Below are 21,950 nucleotides of genomic sequence, written 5' to 3'. Positions count from 1 at the left end.
GGGCGGAGGAGCGACGCTCACAACAGCGAGCAAAGCGCTGGTGACTAAAGCGGAGAAAGTCGGCACAGTGGGGAGCACAGTTGGTGCATCTGCCAGTCATCTCAGTCAGTCAGCCCATTGGTACTGTGGTATTTTCCGTGAGCTGCCAGTGGGCTTTCGACAGCAGGCCTGCCAGCAGGCCTACCGGACATCTGTGAAAAGAGCTTCATAGCTCATCGGATTTCTCCAGGATAAATAAAGATTCTGATTCTGACTTCACGTGGCTTCAAAGTGCACCTAGTATGGAACAAGCGCCATGGTGATGTCACCGCCATTTAGTGGTAAACGGCAATTGTTGTTGTTGTTGTTTGTGTGTGATGGTGTGTAACACGGTGGGAAGCGGGGAGTGGCAGTGTAGTGGTTGGCACACTCTGCTCCGAGCCCGGAGAGCTGAGTTAGATTTCTGCTCACGGCTGATATCGGCGATGAATATTTGAACTAGTCCTGGGCCTCCCATAGGTCAACTCAGCCTAAACTAAATAAAACACCCATTAACTCGTTATTCTTCTTCTCCACATGAGTATTGAGTTGCTGTTGTTTGGCTCACACAAGTGGTACTTATAGTCTAGGATTTGAACTTCCAACCTTCTGATCGTAAGGTAAGTGTTTAGACCTAGTTTTGGTTAAGGCCGTGTATTTATTTTAGTAAAAACACATTTTTCATACAATGATTTTCTTTGTTATTTATATGAACATTTTTTCTTAACCTGCTAAGTGGTTCGGAAAAGATCATCATCATCATCACTCACCAAGGACAACCCACTTTTTCATTTGACAAAATCATAACATAACTCACTGCCTTGGGGAGGACTGTGGGCAATGACAATGTAAAAACCAGGCATTGCACCTGTTTCACGTCTGAAATAGTCAAATTCTAATTCTAGATTTGAAGCTTTCGTGACTGCAAGGATTCATATTCTTAGGTTTTTTCGGTAAAGTCACGTAGGTAAAAAAATAAAAATTAATAAAAGTAAAATAAAAAATAAAAAATTAATAAAAATCACGACGTTTCGGAGGCAACACATTTTAATTTTAACCTCCGTGATTTTACCGAAAAAACCTAAGAATATGAGTCAAATTCTAACCCATAGTCCAATATGCATTCAGGTCCAAATCATTCCAGGAGCGTTTGTTTAAGTGGACCATCTTTTGACCTCTTTCATAGTCTCATCAGCAGGATCTGGCCCTCCAAACCAATGCTGCCTCATTGCATGCTTGGAGTTTATTTACAAATGTAAACAGTGGCACAATTTAAACCGTGATCGATCCACTCCTGGGTGAAAGTCTTCGCAAGCTGTCATCGTCTCTCAGGGATCTGTTCAATGACAGAGTCTTGAGTCTCAGTGATGATTTTGTTTTATATATAACAAGTAAACCCGTAAAAACAAAGTTTTTCACTATAAATCCTTTATATGCGTGGCGGCGAACTTAATATAAAGGATTTAAAAATATATTCGCCTGTGGAGGACGTGGGGATCGATCCCGCGACCTTTGGCATGGGAAGCGAGGGCGCTACCAACTGCGCTACTCCGCCACGGCCTGTGGAGGGGTTACGCTCTGGGCTCTTACACTCTGACGTTCAGCCAAAGCCATGAATGCGTTCTATTTGAATATATGTAAAATAATTTTTTTTTGCCTAAAAAGTGTAAAATTTTGGGAATTTTTTTTCACGAACAATAATTGTCTGGCACAACGAGTCTGTGTGGAAAATGTCAGCTCGATTGGATCACGGGAAGTGGGTTAAAAAACGACCGAAAGATTTGCACGGTCCTAAGCAAGCAAGCAAGCACGCGAACTTAATATAAAGGATTTAAAAAAGCAGTTTTCTCGAGATGTATGTATGTTGAATTGTTTTAGGACCGTACGTAGCCAACCGTGTTAATCGGAGGGAAAGACAACAAACTAAACACGAAAAAACTGTTCTTAAGAAATGAATTTTCAATCCTGATTTAAAAGTGCATAGCTCCAGTGGATTTCTAATATCGGAATGCAGAGCGTTCCAGACGGCCACAGAAGCGCATCTGAAAGCGCCGCGCGATGCAGTGACCGTCTTTGTTCGATGGGCAGCCAAAAGCCGCTTTGAGGATGACCGGAGTGAAGAAGCCGTTAAAGGTCAATTGCAATCTAGAGGTGAGTGCTCGATGGAATTTCCTCGAAGTGGAAGCCCTTCCACCAGCAATGGTGTGAGAAAAACATTGCAGGGCTGCGCCTAAACCTTTGAAATGGGATGTAGAACCGCAGTCAGTGTGCACTGCAGTGTACCCTTTGCTTGTGTATGCTGCAGAAATGTGCGCAGGCAATCTTGAGAATGATTTCAAGTGTCATTTGTGACTCGCAGCCCTGCGTCCTGCCCATCAAGCTAGACAATCGCAAAAACCACGATCGCGTGCAGAATCGCTTGAGGATTATGGAGAAATGTTTTTTTTTCTTTTATAAAAAAAACTGCCACCTGAAGGAACAAAGAAAGAGGGCCGGTGGAGCCTTAATCCCAACACAACCGCGTGATTCGATTGTTTTTTATTCCACCAAGGAACGGGATGGCAACATGCGGTCGTTGGCGGCTTATGGCTTTTCCAGCACGCTTCTCGGCGGTGGTGGCTGCGTGTCTGACGCTGTCACGCCATGACACCCGCATGGCTTGTCGAGTGTGTGGTTTTTTTTGGGGGGGCGGGGACACGTGGTTTCTTTTTTTTTCCTTCCCTTTGGCCGGATTTGGGTGCTGAAACAAGGTGGCATCTCTCTTTTTTTCTTTTTTTTTTAACGATCAGCAGAAACAAGAAGATGCTCGGTGTATTCGGCACTTTGCTTCGTTCATCATTTCGTATTTTTTTTTACATTTTTAAACTTTGCTTTATGTAAACCCCCACCTCTCGCTCTCTCTCTCTCTCGCTCACTCGCTCTCTCTCGCTCTGCACGCAGCCGCCCTTCTCGCAGTCCGACGGCCTCCGACGGGTAGCTCATATCAGCATGCAGAGCTCCACGTCATCTGCCACCGAGCACACGGCCTCCTCCATCGCCCTACTGCTCCTTGAAGGCCGCTCTCCCATCGGGCGCAGCTAATCTCTCTGGAAGCCTGTTGTGCGCGTGCTTGCAAGGGCTTCATCGGCCACCACGTGGGGAAGGAAGAGAGTGAGAAGGGGGAAAACAAAATATCACACGTTTACCCCTCACCCCCCCCCCCCACACACACACCCCCGCGCGCTCCACAGGAATTTGAGCTCAGCTCGTGTTTTAATTACGCCTTGGTGCTGCGAAGGGAGGCGCAAAGTGTGTGTGTGTGTTTGTAGGTGCTTGTTGGTGAGCTGTAGCGTAGCGGTTAGCGCGCTGCGCTGCGAACCTGGCTACCCGAGTTCGATTCTCGCTCACGGCCACCAACACCAGTGATGATTATCTGAACCGGTCCTTTGGTCTCCCCTAGGTCGACTTAGCCTCAATTGAATACCTGGTGCAGTGGTGTAAACATCGCTACTGGGGCCGTGGTACGAGCCACCCACCCCCTCGTGCGCCGTAGCGGCCTTCATAGGTGCTCGCTAACAGTACTTGGCCCAACAGTCTGTTAAGGCTATACTGGAGATCTTTGTCTTTATAAGTGCTCGCTGAAAGTACTTGCCCCAAACGCCTATGTAGGGTATAGGGGAGATATTTGTTTCGGTTGTGTAGTGGTTTCAGGGCCGTGCTATGAATATCAGCAGCACGTGTTCGAAATTTGGCTACAGATGCACACCACTGACGAAAATTGTAACTGTTCGTGGGACCTCCCCTAGGTCGTCTCAGCCTTAAATGACTACCTGGAATGGTGTGGAACATCAGCACTGGGGAGACAAAGCTGCCCAGGAGTGATGCTGGCCACAACACCCCCTCATTGTGACTTGGCAGCTGTCATAGGTGCTTACGAGCAGCACTTGCCCCAACTACCTGAATAGGTTACATAGGCGATCTTTGTCTTTGTGAGCCTACAATCTACAAAAAATATTTGGTATAGAAGTTGGTGCATGGGTGCCTGGAATACAAATGATGACATTGAACATCGTTGACAGGCAGCATCTGAACCTGTTTTGGATCTCATCTAGGTGAACTCACCCTTAAATGAGTACTCGATGCAGTGTGTCACATTAGTTGGCCTTAATAGGTGCTCACTAACAACACTGGCCCCGAAATGCTCCATTCTACTTAACGCTAAACATGTGTGTCAGTGAAAAATACATCGGTGCGTTCTCAAATGCATCGATACAAATGCACAATTGTGCTCGTTCAGTTGCGTGCGTGTGTATATTATCTCGTGCGCGCGCGCACACGTGGTGAGCACAGATGTGTTTGTATATTTAGTTATTTATTTCTGTTTTGGGATAGTTTGTTGGGAGGCTGAGAGGAGGAGGAGGAGGAGGGAGGGAGGGAGAGACACACACATGGGAAGGGGAGGAGGGATAGGCACAGGGGAAGAAGCTTAGTGCTGTGCGCCTGTGTTGTGGGGTTGGAGTGTTGCGGGGAGGGGAAGGGAATTGGCGCTGGAGGAGGAGGAGGAACGAGAGACGGAGCGGGGGCTACGAGGGGGTGGTCCTGGAGTTCTCAAGTTTTTTTTTGCATACTTCTCTCCACCCCCTTCCAGTGGGTGTCTCTCACAGCACCCCCCCCCCCCCCGTCCTCAAGTACTGTCTCGGGTGTCTCAGTACCGCGTCCCGCAGAAGAAGCACAGCAGCCAACACGCAGGGTGCAGCTGCCCCTTGTGCGAGCGTGCGGTGCGTGTGCCTTCCTGCTCTGGCACTATTTCCCCCCCCCTACCCCTTCTCTCTCTCTCCCTCTCTCTGTTCTGTTGGGAATTTTTTTGTTAAAGGTTTCATTTGGGGTTGCGGTTGTGTTGCTGGGCAGCTGCTCGCAAAGTATTTGTACAAGGAAAGTTTGCGTCGTTAAATCGGCATGAGATAGACACGAAAAAGTAGAAAACAAAAACGAATCAGGCGCTCCTGCAAAGACCGCTTGACTCCTTCTCGCCCGAAACTTTTTTTTGTTTCGGATTTGCTGGCGGCCACTGGGACCGGGTTGGCTTTTTTGGAGTGGGCGATTTTTTTATTTTTAAAAGCCGAACCCAAGGAAGGGGGGAGGCGGGACGTGGGGGAGGTGGTGGCCGCAACGCGTGGACTCAAATTCGCGGACTCGCGCGAGAGAGAGGAGAGAAGAGCGAGATAGATCTTGGATTCCTTGTCCTCTCCGTCTGCAGCAGAAGCGCTTGGGCGAAACTCACGGCAAGGGCAAGGGGGGGTGGTGGGGGCGGCCGGGGAGAATGTCAGCCATGAGCGACAAACTCTCCATCAACGACCACCTGGAGGGCATCCTCTCTGACTTTGAAGGTGCGTTCAAGTTATCGCCGCGGTTGTCATCGCACTGCGGACGCAATTGCCATGTTCCCGCCGCTATTGTTTCTAAGTCGCGTTTGAAAGGCTTTCGGGGCCGCTCGTCGGCAGCCTTTTCGTTCCCCAGGCCGTCTCGTGTTTCGTTCGCACGAACGCGTGCTGGGACTTCTTTCGCGCCGTACGTAGTTCGGATCGGGGGTGCCTTGAAAAGCCGCCGCGTAGCAAAATGGGATTGGATTTGCTTCACTTATTCGCGTTGACTGACGTAGCTGCGTTGATGATATCGTTGATGTAACGTCGCTATTATTAACGTCGAGATGCTTCGCATGACTCGAATATTCCATTGCAAATACATTTTGTTATGCGAATGTCGTTAGTTGGCATTATCGTCGGTGAGTTTTTAATCAGTGGCAATTGACTGGTCTCATTAGAATGTCGTTCAAATGCTCACGCAATTCCGCGAGTTTGTTCTTTGTGAACTCCTGCACAGCTTTGTAAAAGTTGCGCTCACGCACAGGTCAACATCAGCGACCTCCTCTTGATGCGACGGTGCAAATGCCCCCTCGTGTTAAAGGGGGTTGTTTTACAGCGTCCACTTGTGCGCGTTTATTACGCAGAGCGGGTTTATTTGCACGAGCGGGCAAAAAGTTTGTCGCGTTCTTTTCCTTTCACGTGCCGGCGGCAAATCGCAGCTTTGCCTGCCGAAGAAAGACGTTTTGGGGAGATCGGGGGAGGGGGGGGTGTGGAAGTTACAGCAAATAAAATAAATTAATTCGCGGCTGTCAATTCCAGGACGGGTCTGTTGTTTTTTTGGCTCGCGCGGCTACACGCTCTGGCCGGTTCTCTGCACCCACCCATGGGCTGGAGAGCTTCGGGGCCACTGCTGAAGTTGAGGGGGGGGGGTGATGCTCGTGGCTCTCGACTGGGATTAGACGTGAGGCCTTGGGTGGGTGTGCGGCAAGTAGACTTGTCATTCACTGAGCAAGCCACAGTTTTTTCAACTTTTTTTCGTGAATTCCCCCCCGCCACTTTTTCTGTTGGTGTGCGTGCTTGGGTATGGGCTGGGGTGCAGTGGTTTGCATTGTTGCGATATGAACCCGGCAACCCGAGTTCGATTCCCGCTCACGGCCAACATCAGTGACGATTATCTGAACGGGTCCTGCAGGGCCTCCCCCCCCCCAGGTCGACTCAGCCTCAACTGAATACCTGGTGCGGTGTGTAAACGTCGCCACTTGGGAGGCAAAGGCAGTCGGGCGTGATGTTGGCCACCCACCCCCTCGTGTGCCGGCTTTCATAGGTGCTCGCTACCAGCACTTGCCCCAACAGCCTGTTGATGCTATATGGGGGATATTTGTCTTTGAAGTGGCAGTGCAATGGTTAGCGTGCTGCAATACGAACCAGGCGACACATTGGTTCGAATCCCGGCCACGGTTCACATCAGTGGCGATTATCTCCACTGGCCCTGCGCCTCCCCATAGGTCAGCTCAGCCCTAACCGAGTATCTGGTGCAGTGTGTAAACACCAGCACCATTATTTTGGCCATACTCCCCTCCCCCCCCCCCCCCCCCCACACAATGCGATGTACCGGCCTTAACGGCACTGGCCATGGTGTACAAATACAAGGGTGGCCAATTTGAATCCGAGCTTGGCATAGGCATCCTGTAGGTTGGCTCAGCCAAAATTGAGTGCCTGCTGTGTCAGTGGCAGCATTGGGATGATGCAAGTGGCTGGGTATGGTGCCACTCGTATTGGCCCCTAATCTCCAAAGACGTTCTTAGTAAGCGCTTTCCATCAGTACTTGTCTCGGTAGTCTATTTGGATATCTTTGCCTTTGTGTTTTAGGCTGAGAAGCCAGTGCTGTTAAAAGAGCTTTGAACGATGGTTGTGGAAAACGTATTCTAGAGAAATGTTCTTGAGCAATAACACAATTTAATACCAATGATCAATCCAAATATCTTAATTCGCTTGTAATCTGGACGTACCATCATCCCCAGAAGCACATTGAGGGCAGTTTCACCCCATTGCACATCCGGGATTATAATTATCAACATGACACACTTAATACGATTCGGATATTATTCATTTGTGCAGCAGGGGACGATTTGCCAGGATTGCTGTTGTATTTACAGTAAATACGGTATGAAGAATAGTAACTATGAAATGGGTTGTACTCCTTTCGTACGTCGTGGAGTTGATCAGCGGTTCTAGATTTGAAGCTTTCGTGACTGCAAGGATTCATATTCTTATGTTTTTTCGGCAAAGTCACGTAGGTAAAACATTAAAATTAATAAAAATAAAATAAAATAAAAATCACGACATTTCGGAGGCAACGGAAGCTTGTGTTGCCTCCGAAACGTCGTGATTTTTTATTTTATTTTACTTTTATAAATTTTAATGTTTTACCTACGTGACTTTACCGAAAAAAACCTAAGAATATTGATCAGCGGTGTTTATTCGGCGTTCCCCTCGAGGTTGGCGAGCGAGCCAGCGGAAGGTCTCAGGAGTAGCCTCACGGCGAATATTCGAAACGCTGCCAGAGAATTGGAGCAGGCAGTGATGTTGACCTTAAGAGATGGAGTAAACGTCTTGTATATTCAGAAAGTATAAGTATAACCCGTAAAAACAAAGTTTTTCACTATAAATCCTTTATATGCGTGGCGGCTAGAGTCCTCTCGTCCTCTGGCTTGAGATGGCTGCCACCCATGGGTCAGATGATTGCATTGTACCATTAAGCAATTGGTAATTAAATATAATTTTTTGTCCTAAAAAGTGTAAAATTTTGGAAAAAAAATTTCACGAACATTAATTGTCACGCACAACGAGTCTGTGTGGAAAATGTCAGCTCGATTGGATCACGGGAAGTGGGTTTAAAACGACCGAAAGATTTGCACGGTCCTAAGCAAGCAAGCGAACTTAATATAAAGGATTTAAAAAATAAATGTCTCCCTGCTCAAACTATCCATAGGATGGCACTCATCTTTCTTGGCAAGTCTAAACCAAAGGTGGAAATTCCACGTTATCCAGTGATGGGGGCAGTTAGCATCACTACTGTCGAATTCTCACAAAGTGGTACTCTTTTTATTGACCCAGTTTGACAGTTTTCTAAACCAGTCCTCACCAATTCTCAAGACTTGTTCAGGTGGGTTTTGCATTGGCATGTTTGGCTAATTATGTTTTTGTAGAGACTAATTTGCACACAAAAATGGGCTTATTTTGAAATCTCATTTATATATGAGTTTAATCATGTTTCACAAGCAAAGTGTACATTAAAAAGGGGCTTGGAAATTCAAGTAGCGAGTGAGTCTCTGCGCACATGCTCATTAATAGCGCGTTTTTTTTTACTTTCCCAAAACTTATAAAAACACTTTCCCGGCAACCGCGACGCCAACGTAACCCCAATGGCATCATTCTTCTGTGCGGCTTAATGAGCCCTCCAATTTGACCTGAGCAACGTGGCTCACAATGAAGAGCGCGACGTGCGAAAGGCGCGGCAAATCAGCGGGCGCTCCATCGGAAGCCTTTAGCCTCGGTTTGTTGATCACATCGTTGGGGGCCATGCTGTTCTGAGAGCTTAATTGAAATTGGGGCCTGTAATTAGGTGCAGATGTTACATCGTGCCGGACAGGCACTCCTTGTTCGTTAGCTTGTAATGTTACTAGAGGGGTAACGTAGAGTAATGGAGAAAGAACAAAAAAAACACACACCACATTTTATTACACTTAAACAGTTACAGATTTAATACGCATAATACAAATGAGCGTTCGTAATTCACTAGATGCATTCCTAACTAGGTTTGTTTATTTTTTTAATATTTATATATGCAGGACTGGATTGTGGGGCTGGGTGCCTTAGAAGGCAGAGCACGAAGCTGGCACTGCTGAGAGCCTGGGTCCCATTCCAGGTATCAGCCACCTGTGATTAAACCAGGCCCTTTACGTATATAATAATTTTTTTGGCCTCAATCTGACCGCCAATAAATGCACAATTGACTCTCAGATTAAAGCGTGTTTTTTCCCACTTAAATTTGTCAAAATTAATTTTTTTTGAATTGCAATAAATATTTTTGGCTGCCATGCAACAACAGCACCGATATTTTCGTAGAGCGGGAGGGAAATGTACGCTACTATACTGCGTAAAAGAAAAAAAAATGCCACTTAATGGGTTTATTAAAAAAAAAAGTTCTGTAAACATTGATTTTGCTCAACCCCGGCCTTGGACACAAGCACAAGGTGGCACTTACTCTGCGAGATTTGCCATAGGGATTCGTTATCGCGTGGCGTATTGTCGACAGCGCAGCGGGAATTAACAACTGAGCGAAATAACCCAAACTAACACCCGCCCGGAGTGAAACATAGACGTGAGAGTGCAAGAACAACATTTCTTTAAGATTTGTGTTACACTGTACACACACACACACACGGAGAAGAGCCGTTCGGTTACGACGAAGAGATGCTCGAAAAGGTGGGTTGCACATGCAATAAACGTGAGTGGGATGAGCAGATAAGCAGTGAGTGTTGGATGATTTATAAAGCAGGAGGATCTTGTTGTTGGTTTGGATTAGAGGGTGCGGCGTGTTTGTCAAAGGATAAAGCCGTGAAAGGAAAGGTGGTGGTCGGGTTTGCTGGAAGAAAGGTGGGGAATGCGACGCAGCGTAAAGGTTCGTGATAATGTTTGTCCCTGGGAAAGAACTACATTTTTACGGCTTATTTTTCCTTTTCAAGGGGATCGGTAAGAAGTGTGTAACTAAGTGAATAAGTAAAATAATATATTTATGTGCTTGTAATCCAGTGATGCATCTGATGAGGGGTGGGGTGGGGTGGGGATTGTGGCCTTGATTTGACATCTGCATGCATTGCAGATTTGCTTGGAATAAGCACAAACGAGTTCCTTCTGATAATTTATAAGCAACACATGGATCTGCTAATAATCTGGGGGGGGGGAGTGAATTTACGAGAATCAACTTATTCGAGATTTCCAGCAAACGGGCTTTTGCATGCACGGAATAAAAATACTCTATTAATTTTTCACGCTATTTATATTTGAATGATTCTTTCAGAGGACACGCTTGCAGAGTTAAGCTACTGGCGTTACACGTCTAGTCGAGTAAAGTTTCATGTGTCGGCAATTTGTTACACGCTGGTGGCTTGTAGTGCAGTTGCACCGCCTGCACACTCGAGTAAGCGACACGACCTCGTCTCTTCGTACCACTAAGGCAGTTTTTTTTTTAATCCGGCAGCGTCATCTGACGGTTATCGAACACAGCTCGTCACAACAAACTTTTGCCCGGCGATTGGAAATTTGAGGACGTGGCCATGCACGAACTTGCTTGGCTTCTGGGATTTCATGGGCAAGCTGCCGATTGGTGTGGCACCATGAGGGCCTATAACGTGTGTCCATAATGAAGGCTTTTGGGTTAGATCGCGATCTATATTACGAATAATATTGCTCGCAAAAGCCTTCGTGTTAAACGTGTGTCCACTTGTGCATTGAAAGGGACAACGGGGAGCAGTAGTGATGTGGTTAGCGCGCTGCGCAACGAACCATGCAACACGAGTTCGATTCCCGCTCACGGCCACCAACGCGAGTGATGATTATCTGAACCGGTCCTTGGGTCTCCCCTAGGTCGACTCAGCCTCAATTAAGTACCTGGTGTAGTGTGTAAACATCACGACTGGGGTCGTGGTACGAGCCACCCACCCCCTCGTGTGCCGTGCGGCCTTCATATGTGCTCTCGAACAGCACTTGCCCCAGCAGTCTGTTAAGGCTACATGGGAGATCTTTGTCTTTGACAGGCCCCATTGCAGACCTGCCACCCGGCGACGATGACTTAAAATGAAAAGTTCCAGCCCCTTCGTCTATCCACTGCTGGATGAATGTCTCTCCACGCTGTGCCAGTCATAGGGGTTGCTTTACATACTTCAGCGCGCCAGCCTGTGTGGGTTGGTGAAGTTGGAGTTCAAATATCACTCCCCGCTAGTCGTGGTCAGGAATCAAACTCAGGTCGCCGGGTTACATTGTGCGGCACGCTAACCCACTGTTTCACCAAGTCCACCGCTATGTCCACTACACCGTTTGTTTTCTCATGCAGATGGAGTAGTGGGACAGTGGTTAGCACATCGTTTTATGAACCTGGCAAAGCCGAGTTCAATTTGCAGCCACCGAACATGAGTAGAAAGTGATATATATGACTTTATATAGATATTGCTTTCTACGCCATTCCCAAGTCAAGGGTCGTATATGCTGACCCAGTAGCATATCTTGAAAACTAGAGCCAATCAACAATTTTAAGCATCATTTTCATTCTCAGTGACCCAGAATTATAAAAAAAAAATTCCCTAAACAGTGTAAAATTTTGTAACAAAAAATTTCACGAAAATTCATTGTCACGCACAACGAGTCTGTGTGCAAAATGTCAGCTCGATTGGATCACGGGAAGTGGGTTAAAAAGCGACCTAAAGATTTGCACGGTCCTAAGCAAGCAAGCGAACTTAATATAAATGATTTAATTAACACAAAAAGCACTCCCCCCCCCTCTCTCCCCCCTCCACACTGACCATCGTGGTGAAATATGGTCAAACAACCACTGCAAGCGACGTCGTTTGGGGAGGTTTTCACCCCTAGCAGTGGACAAGCAAATTCGCTGGCAAAAAATCAATTACTTTTCTCTCTCTTGTTTATTTAGACACAGGGCCATTATTGTAAATAATCATACCTCGTGTGTGTGTGTGTGTTTTCGGCCTCCTCTAATTGGCGCCGCCCACATACTTGGTCGATCTTTCCGTGTGCCAGTGCATGCGTGTGTACGCGCGCGTGTGTCTCTGTGTGTCTGTGTGTGTGTGGAGAGCGGTGGCGCAGTGGTTATCACTGCCCCACGAACCCGGCAACACAAGTTTAATTTCCTGCACATGCCCAACACCAGTGACGATTGTATGAACCTGTCTTGGGCGTAGATCGACTCAGCCTCAAATGAGTACCATTGTTTAGTGTGTATTGCCACTGGGGAGACAAAGGCGGTCTGGCGTGTTATGGGCCACCCACGCCCTCGTGTTCCATGCCAGCCTTCATAGGCACTCGCTAACAGCACTTGCCCCGACAAGTCTGTTCAGGCTATACGGGGTATCTTTGTCTTTGCTTTACGGGCGCAAAGGTATGTGTGGTGTGCATGAGGAGTGGGTTTAATGTTTTGAGAACAGCTTTCCGCCCCAATTGTTTACTCACAATTAGGCTCCTCAAAATGGCCAACGGGGCAGTGTTCATCTCTGATGGTAGCTTGGTGCCATTGGGTTGGATATTCCACATTTTCATGGCTACATTACAAGTCTATGCATTGGATAAACACGAAGCATACGGCGGTCAAGACACTAGGAGAAGCGAAGTAATATAATTTGTGTTTTCTACTCTGTACACAGATATTTAAAGAAAATAATACATGTTTATTTTTGCGCCGAATTTCAATTCCTGCGGGTGGGTTATTTTGAGCCCTGCTTTCCATCTGTTTTATTTTTTGCACGTTTCCCCCCCAAGGCACTGAGCACAAAGCCATCATGTTTTAATTACAAACAGGCCACATCCTATCCATGAATATCCCTGACCAATCAATTCAGGATGCCTTTCACTTGATTTACATACGAGAACCATCTGCCTTCTTGGGGAAGGGCCAGTTCCTTCCCCCCCCACGTTCTCATAGGTATATTTTTAGAAAAATGACAGAATGAGAAATCGTTGTGTGTTGTACAAGCGTGGCCCTTGATTGTGAGCTGTCTTTGTCAAGCGGGTGTCGGGCAACCGGTTAGCAAATGCTTTTTTTCTACCTGTTCCCAAGATTGTGCAGATAGTGTGAGCAGCACTTAAGGCAGTCACGGAGACAGACTTTGTTCGTGGAGTGCCACAATAATCTGCTGCACCCTTAAGCCTCCCCCCTCTCTCTCGCGTCCGCGTGTGGACCCACAACGGACATGTCGGGCACGCAGCTGGCGTCGCGTTTACACGCAGCCAACGTTTTTTTCTCGATTTTAAATTTGTGCGGGAATTACGTAATAATATATATTTTTAAAAACCTACACCGCGAGACAGCGATCGTCACGTGTGAATCTCCGGTGAACATCGTTGTTTACACGCCGATTTTTTTTTTCTCGGAGATACAGATCGGAAGTGGCTTTATTTATTTAATAATGCGGAACACTCCGTGACAGCACGTAATACATTTTATATAATTTTTTTAGTTCTTGTTGTTGTTGCACTGACATGGTTCTGTCGTTCAAGACGAGTGTTCCCACCAATCACATCTGGTACACCGGCAGTGTTTGTTTATCAAGCCAAATTCCACTGATGAGACCCAGAAGGTCGAAACCAGCCCATCGTTTTGCTTGTTTAGACACGTGCTATCGGTTAACACCTGAGTTTGCTTCCTGACCATGGCCAACTTTTGTGGCGAACATCAGAACTGGTCCCGGGCGTCTCCCTCGGTCGATTCCACCTACCTGGTGCAGTGTATTAGCATCAGCACTGGGGAGACAAAGGTGGCTGTGATTATTGCTAGCCACATCTACCACCCCCTTAGCGCTCGCTAAAACCACGTGGGTCAGCACTCTAATGATGGCTGTATGTGAATCGTTGTGTCTGATATTTGTCATCTATATAAAAAAAAATATATGCTGAAAATAATATATTCTGTGAAGATATCGAATGGATGGGCATTTATTACTTCAACCAGAATTCCCCACTTGTTTGTAGTATTCTTATTCGTGGCATTGCACGAGGAAGCATGGGAGACACGGAAGGAGAGCACCACGTGGATTATAGATAATTCAGTTATTAAAACTTTTGATATGTCGCTTGAAGGGATGATGAAGGATGGTCAAGAATAGTAACTGAGTGGCAACTATTGAGTGGAATGAGTGATATGACGTCTAGCAAGGAGATTAAGCAAAGACATCGGCTCGTGTGAAGGTGCTAGGTAGATTGTTACATTGCAGAACCAAGAAAGGCTCGCTCCTGCGACCGTCTGGAACGCTCTTCCTTCGGATATTAGGAAGCCATTGGAGCTATGCACTTTGAAATAATCTCGATTGAAAACTGATTTCTTGAGCACTGCGTTGTGTGTTTAGTTTGTTGTCTTTTCCCCACGCCACCGATTAGCACGGTTGGCTACGTACGGTACGAAAGAGGTTCAACATACGTGAAGGTCTTCTTGGTTCTTTCGGTAAAGTCACGTAGAATGGAAATAATAAAATAATAAAAATAAAACATTATAAAATAAAAAATATAAAATAATATAGGATAATACAATAAAATAATAAAGTAATGTAATATAAGAAAAAATATATTTTTATTATTTTATTATTTCCATTCTACATGACTTTACCGAAGGAGCCAAGAAGATGAATCCCTGCAGTCACGAAATCTTAAAATCTAAATTTATACGTGAAGGTGCCAATGGTTTGTGGGAAGCCTTAATGTAGCAGTGCATTGCTAATGCCTTGTGAATATGAAAAGTCATGAGATACATAAACAAGATTGTGCTATTGTGCCATGTTTACGTGGCTATCGAATTGTAACACAAGCTGTTCGCAGATACAGTAATTAGAGGTTCATTTGCTGATGCATTGAAATAGAGATGGAAAATAAACGTGCCTGGTGACTGCTGGAGACTGCACAATGAATGTCTGAGTGAGAAGAATGACCTCATTATTTATTATGCCGGCATGGGGAATTGCAGTAATAACGTGATGCGATGCAGTGCTTGTTATTAATTAGAAAATTATGCTCCTAAAAATATAATCCCCTTTGTAATTGTAGATTAAGCAGAGCTTTAAAACGTGTCTGTGTTTGGTTATGACAAATTATCTTGACTCCTTGTCTGTATTTTGTTTAAAATAAATGTCTCTCCCTCAGAAAGCCAAACATTATGCTTACTTTTTTTTTACACGAACTATAATAAAGCTTTATTTTTATGATGCAAGAGGTAAAGATGGGGCCCTGCAAGTTCCTGCTCACGCCACCGCTGGCAGAAGGAGCATCTCTAGAGGCCTCCTTTTCAACGCTGGAAATGTAAAAAAAAAACATTGCAAGAGGTGGTAATACCCCACCACATTAGACCTACTCGTCGACTAAGTGTGCCCGTAACCCATTTATACCGCTGAATGGACAGAATTTGTTGTTCAAACTGCCTCACCGGGAGATAGAACCGTCAATGTCTGGATTGCACGTGCAGCGTGCCAAACGTTCATTTTAATACGCGACGAAAACAACAAATGCACGCTTCGATCGGAAGAGCTATTGTTGTCCATTAAGTATTCGTCTTCGTTCTAGATTTGAAGCTTTTGTGACTGCAAGGATTCATACTCTTAGTTATTTCGGTAAAGTCACGTAGGTGAAAAATGAAATTGAAATTAATAAAAAAAAAACAATAAAATCATGACGTTTCGGAGGCTTGTGTTGCCTCCGAAACGTCGTGATTTTTTATTTTTAATTTTTATTAATTTTAATTTCATTTTTTACCTACGTGACTTTACCGAAAGAACTAAGAGTATTCGTCTCCACTCTTGTAAACTTTTGAAAAGGTTCATGAGATCTATCTATCCAGGCAGTAATGTGATCGTGTACTTCACTCATCATCATAATTCTCCCTTATGGGTTTTATCAGATACCACTGCTCTGGGGGAAGACCACAGGGTTTGTGCCATGGGACATACTGACACCTGCAACAGGAATGTGGAATTTCCACCGCTGACTGGTTCAGGGCCACAAACAGAAATTAATTGTGCACCAATGCTGAATTGAGTCTGGAGACATAGCTTTGAACTTTTGACTTCGCCCAATTATCATCTTACTTCACGTAATTAATACGTCTAAGATGGGACTTCAAATATAGCCCCGGGTTAAGCCGGTGCGGCCTCGTAAAATACAGCCGTCAGAGCATTTTCCCTTCAGCGCGTGCACAATGTGAGTTATGGGGGTAGGTTTACATACTCAAATAAATACTGGAAGAGGCTTCTGGCTTCAAAGAACACAAATTTTCTGAATTTACTCTATTCAGAATGGTGGCCTTGGGCCTCTTCGTGAAAGGAAAACGTGGATCTTGGCATTTTCCACGATCGTAATCTGGGGACTAATTTTTCAAGCAAAGGCAACCAGGGAACAAATGTTCTGAGTGGGCTTTCCCCACCCCCCACCCCGCCCACTTGCCCGCACCACTCCGACCCTTCCCCAACGAGAGAGAGGATCATCACAAGTCTCACGCACTCGCATCTCCGCTTCGTTTGCGTGACGGATTGCCGCGAGATTAATAGACGGGGGGTGTTTAGCTTTTGAAAGAAGGGCGTGTGAAGAAACCACCAATCTTGTACACGGGGAGCATTCGACGCGGCCCCACCTGTCTGAGGTTTTTGTGTTGTTGTTTGTCCTCTGCACGATGGCAGTTCGCGTGCTTTCTTGTCCGATTGCACGGCTGGACGTAAGAGTACGTGCCGCGACGTGCACGTGCCATGGCGCGGAAGCGCAGGTGGGAACGCATCTACCGGTCGTCTCGGTTGACCCCACTAACAACCACCCGTCTGTCCCGGTGACCTCCTGGCAGCGCGCGAGCCCTCTTCCCTACTTCGCGCGGCCTACAAAGTTTGCCCGGCCTGGCACAAATTTGCCCGGGCTGGCTGTGGTGGCATCATCACCACCGCTTCGTGGCGGATGGCGGTGGCTGTCACGTCATTGTTGTTTTTGTTGCTGTGCGTACGTGAAGTCCCGTGGCTGCGGGAAGGGGGAGCAGCGGTGTAACGCTTGGCGTCCTGCAGGCCACGGACCCGGCCACCCGAGTTTGTTTCCTGGCCATGGCCAACTTTTGCGGCGGATATCAGAATTGGTTCTGAGTATTTCCCTGGTGCAGTGTATTAGCATCAGCTCTGGGGAGACAAAGGTGGCTGGGAGAATTGCTCATTACATTCCCCACCCACTTATGCCAATCGCACTTGGTGCTCAGCTAAAAACAAGTTGGGCCAGCAGTCTACTGAAGGTTATATGGGGATCTTTGTCTCTGTATTTGTCATCTATACCATAAATATTGCTTGGTTCCGTACATACATCGCACAGCCTTCTCGTGACTTTATGGCTTGTTGGTCTGGCAGTCATGAGTGTGTCATAATATTGGCCATGATGGGATGCAAGTGTGTGGCGACATGGTATATGCGGTAGTGTATATATCATAGTTAGATTCCCGCTCACGGCCAACACCAGCGACGAATATCTGAACCGGTCTTCTCTAGGTCGACTCAGCCTCAAATGAGTACCTGGTGCGGTGTGTAAACATCACCACGAGGGAGACAAAGGCGGCCGGGTGTGGTGCACTTGCCAGCATTCATCAGTGGTCGCTAACAGCACCTGCCCCAACAGTCTGTTAACGAAGATCTTTGTCTATGGTATATGTTTGTGTGTGTGTATATATATAGCATGGTATCATTCATACTCTACATTTTCCTTGCATCAATCTATTCCAGAGGGGTTTGTGGAAGGCATTGGAGGCGCATAGCCTTGGGCGTGCCCCGAGCATACGAACGTCAGCTTCGCACACGCGAGCGACGTACGGGTGGGCCGAATGGCTTCGCGGTCGCTGCATGCGCCGATGGGACTGTGTGCGAAACGTTCCCGGGGGGGGGGGGGGGGGGGGGTTCGATTCCCACGACTGTGAACGATAAGCCACCTGTTTCGAAGTGAGCTTTCGAGCCCATGACGCATCGCTCAACAAGCATTGTGTGCCGGTGTAAATATTCACGGGGAATAAATAAAAAAGAAACGGCGTGCAGAGGCGTTGATTCTGAAGCGCTATCCAACACGATCCGGATTCGTCTGAACTGTCCATACATTGCTAACCCGCCCCTAACTGGACACCTGTGCAAAAAGAGCTTCACAGCTCATCGGATTCCTTCTCTGGTCTAAATAAAGATTCCGATTGCTTCCAGGCGAGGCCTCACGGTGTAGCTTCATGCCAAAATTATCATCACGAACCCTCCACCAACCCGATAAAGATTGTCACCTTTACACAGATAGTAGTATTATTTTTCGATTTAAAGCTTTCGTGACTGCAGGGATTAATCTTCTTGGTTCTTTCGGTAAAGTGACGTAGAAGGGAAAGACAGCTGTATTTCCGACAGACCTGTTCTTCACCTGAGGACGGCTGCTTGCGTTGTGGCCGAAACGTCGTGAGAATTGTATTTTATTATGTTTTATTTTTATTATTTTATTATTTCCCTACTACGTGACTTTACCGAAAGAACCAAGAAGTAGCATTATTATTATTATTACTCTTTGGTTCTTTTGGTAAAGTCACTTTCCCCACCTGATTACGGACGCTTGTGTTACGCCCGAAACGTCGTGATTTATTTTATTTTCTACCTACGTGACTTTACCGAAAGAACCAAAGCGTATGGATTCCTGCAGTCACGAAAACTTCAAATCAAGATGATTATTATTATAAACCACGTGGGCCAACGCGTCGATCAAATTCTGACCAACCAAGCTCCCGATCCTCGCCGGTGACCCGAGACTTTTCACGACGGAGGTCGAACAAGCGACGGACCGACGTTTCGGCCCCAAAACCGCGTTGAGTATTCCATCGTACGTGCACGATCAGACCAACGGGGCTCAGACAGCGGCTCTGCTGGGGACGGTGCGGGTGACCGCTCGACCAAACGTGGCCCGGTGTTGCATGGGACACGTCTTTCATAGCGACGCAATTTTTACGCCGCGCTCTAGTTTGTTTTGAGTCACGTTCACGAGGGTTGTTATGCCTGTGCCGTCGCAGACGGGTGGACAAATTGACGCGTCGAATGCTTTTAACCATCGCTAGAAAGCACTGAAATGGTCCCGTGGTCAAATCGTAAAATGGACCTCGGTTAAGAAAAAAAGAATAAACATTGTCTCCCTTGCCAGGAGCAATGAATCTCAATGTGTTCTCAGTATGGGAATTGACGGCAGGAACTTCTTGACGGGAACACACTTTTTATTAAATCTTTACGTGTCAAAATACAACGTGTAGTCTCCTTTCTTCCGACTTCACACTCCACTACTCTCGTGTAAACTCTAGGCCTCTGGCTACACACGATACCCTTCACTCGTGTAGACCCTACGCCTCTGGCTACACAATACACTCGACTCGTGTAGACCCTATGTCCCTGGCTACACAATACACTCGACTCGTGTAGACCCTATGTCCCTGGCTACACACACTGCATGCGGCTCGTGTAGACCTTATGCCTATGGCTACACACACTACACTCGCCTCTGGGTTACACAGAGTCCCGGTCCCGTTAGGACAGCGGGACTAGGTACCGCAGGGCCCTAGGTCTTCATCCCCGTCTTCATTCTTCGCTGGTTACACACTGCCCTCACGCCTGTGTGCATCCCCTTTTATAGCCCCTGCTCACGAGAGGCGGAGCTGATGCGTACTTCAACGTGAGCATCGCTCCTTAATGAACCAATCACGACGCACTCTCTCTACGATCCGTTTTCCCCAGCGCGTGTTAACACTCCTCCACCAATCACACCGCGCTGCCACCCGATCACTCCCTCTCAGCACGTCACCGGCCCACAGCCAATCAGTACCCCGTAACCCACGACCCCGCGCTGACCCCTGATCCTCCACCGTCAGCGCACGTCACCACCTACACAGCCAATCATCACGCGCTGGCATACGATCTCTAATCCCAGCGCGTATCACCTCTACACCTGTGCCGTCGCAGACGGGTGGACAAATTGACGCGTCGAATGCTTTTAACCATCGCTAGAAAGCACTGAAATGGTCCCGTGGTCAAATCGTAAAATGGACCTCGGTTAAGGAAAAAAGAATAAACCTTGTCTCCCTTGCCAGGAGCAATGAATCTCAATGTGTTCTCCACCTGGGTAAATAAAACCTGTAGGCCAGTCAATCAAAAACGTAAAAACGTTCAAGTATGTAACCACCCCCCCCCCCCCCCCAGTAGTTTCCTATTTGGTTTGTGCTCGAGGAATAAGGAGAGGCAAATATTTAATGCGACCGGTGTCTCTTAAGACTCAGTCCCAATACAGATCTGACAGCGAGTGGGGGGGGGGGGGGGGAAGATACTTAATTAATATTCTTAGGTTTTTCGGTAAAGTCACGTAGGTAAAAAAAATGAAAATTAATAAAAGTAAAATAAAATACAAAACACGACGTTTTTTATTTTATTTTACTTTTATTAATTTTAATTTTTTACCTACGTGACTTTACCGAAAAAACCTAAGAATATGAATCCTTGCAGTCACGAAAGCTTCAAATCTAGAAATACTTAATTAACCTTTTGCACTCTGATTGACGATGCATTGAGGATGGTGGAAAGACGGCTAAAAAACAAAACCAAGAGTGATTATTTTTAAAAGCGTAATTTACATCGAATCAACGTCTTGCAGCGAGTAGAAAGTAGAGTAGGAGTGATGGCGACACCAATGATTTACTCAAGAAAGCCTCCACTGGCTTTGTTTGGTCAACACCACTTAGCGAGTGTTTGACACGAGGGAGTGAAACCCGGAGTCACCGGAGAGAACTTCCTCTCAACGCCTCCGTCCCCTGGTCACATCGTAGCTCCAGAACCGGCCCTAGACCTTTGGGGGCCCTAAGCAAAATTTGGTTGGAGGCCTCTTTGATGTATGATTTTTTTCACCCACTAGCTAGCAGTGACTCTAGGGGGCCCTCTGCTGGCCACGGGGCCCTTTGCAATTGCAAGGGTCGCTTAGTGGCTGGGCCGACTCTGCGTAGCTCCCCCCGTGTCCCCACAACACCCCTGGCGAATCGTCGTCGTCGTCCACGTGGTGGTGGTGGTGGTCGTCCGTGCACAAAACCAGCCCGGGGCTCTTTCGACCGCCTCGCTTCGGAGATCACAAAATATCGGCCGCGAATTTGTTCGGGCGATTTTTGTTGTTTGTTCTAGATTTGAATCTTTCGTGACCGCAAGGATGCATACTCTTAGTTCTTTCGGTAAAGTCACCACGTAGGTAAAAAATGAAATTAAAATTAATAAAAAAATAAAATAATAATAAAATCACGACGTTTCGGAGGCAACACAAGTCTCCGTCATCGGGTGGGACCGTCACAGCCAGATTTGCTGCATCAAGTGAGGCAAGGATTCCTAGATGCAAGCTCTTAAATACAAGTTAAGGGGGAGGAGAGGGGGAGGGGGGCTTATCAGAATGTGGTAGCCAATGAATGGAACGTATCGGGAGGGGGGGTGCGGGGCTAAAAGAGAGCACGAGGTGCTCGTTGGCGTCGACGTGCACGTGTTTGTGGTCTCGGAACTAGGAGTATGCTTTTTTTGTGTTTGTTTGTTTGTTCCCGTACTCCATCTCACGCGAATGAACTCGCTCGACTTTGTTGGCATTCGTTTTGATCATCCCGTGTCTGTCGTTATCACCTTGCGATGATTGGGGGGTGGGGGGGGGGCGATATGGGTCCAGCCACGAGCGAGCCAGCCGGGTGTTCGTAAACGTTGGATGGCGGCGGTGTGGGAGGGCCATGCGGTTTGCGGCGACATCCAACGTCCTGTCAACGTTGCCACGGCTTGG

General features: G+C 46.9%; 1 protein-coding gene across 2 annotated transcripts in view; it reads left to right on the top strand.

Moving 5' to 3' along the window:
* The window catches only part of LOC133345511 (neuronal-specific septin-3-like), a 269,744-nt gene that overhangs the window by 44,582 nt on the left and 203,212 nt on the right, over positions 1-21,950 (top strand). The window contains exon 1 of one of the 2 annotated variants that reach the window (XM_061556307.1): positions 4,712-5,384. The exons of the other annotated variant lie outside the window; for it this stretch is intronic. Within the exon in view, the coding sequence (XP_061412291.1) occupies positions 5,318-5,384 (67 nt within the window). The 5' untranslated portion in view covers positions 4,712-5,317. Of the gene's footprint in view, positions 1-4,711; positions 5,385-21,950 lie in introns of those variants that run through there. 2 annotated transcript variants of the gene reach the window in all.

This window comes from Lethenteron reissneri, chromosome 3 (assembly GCF_015708825.2).
Source record: "Lethenteron reissneri isolate LAM-NWPU_2019-01 chromosome 3, ASM1570882v1, whole genome shotgun sequence".
Taxonomy (NCBI): Eukaryota; Metazoa; Chordata; class Hyperoartia; order Petromyzontiformes; family Petromyzontidae; genus Lethenteron; species Lethenteron reissneri.
The sequence above is the reverse complement of the archived record's forward strand: the minus strand, read 5'-3'. Positions and strand labels throughout refer to the sequence as shown.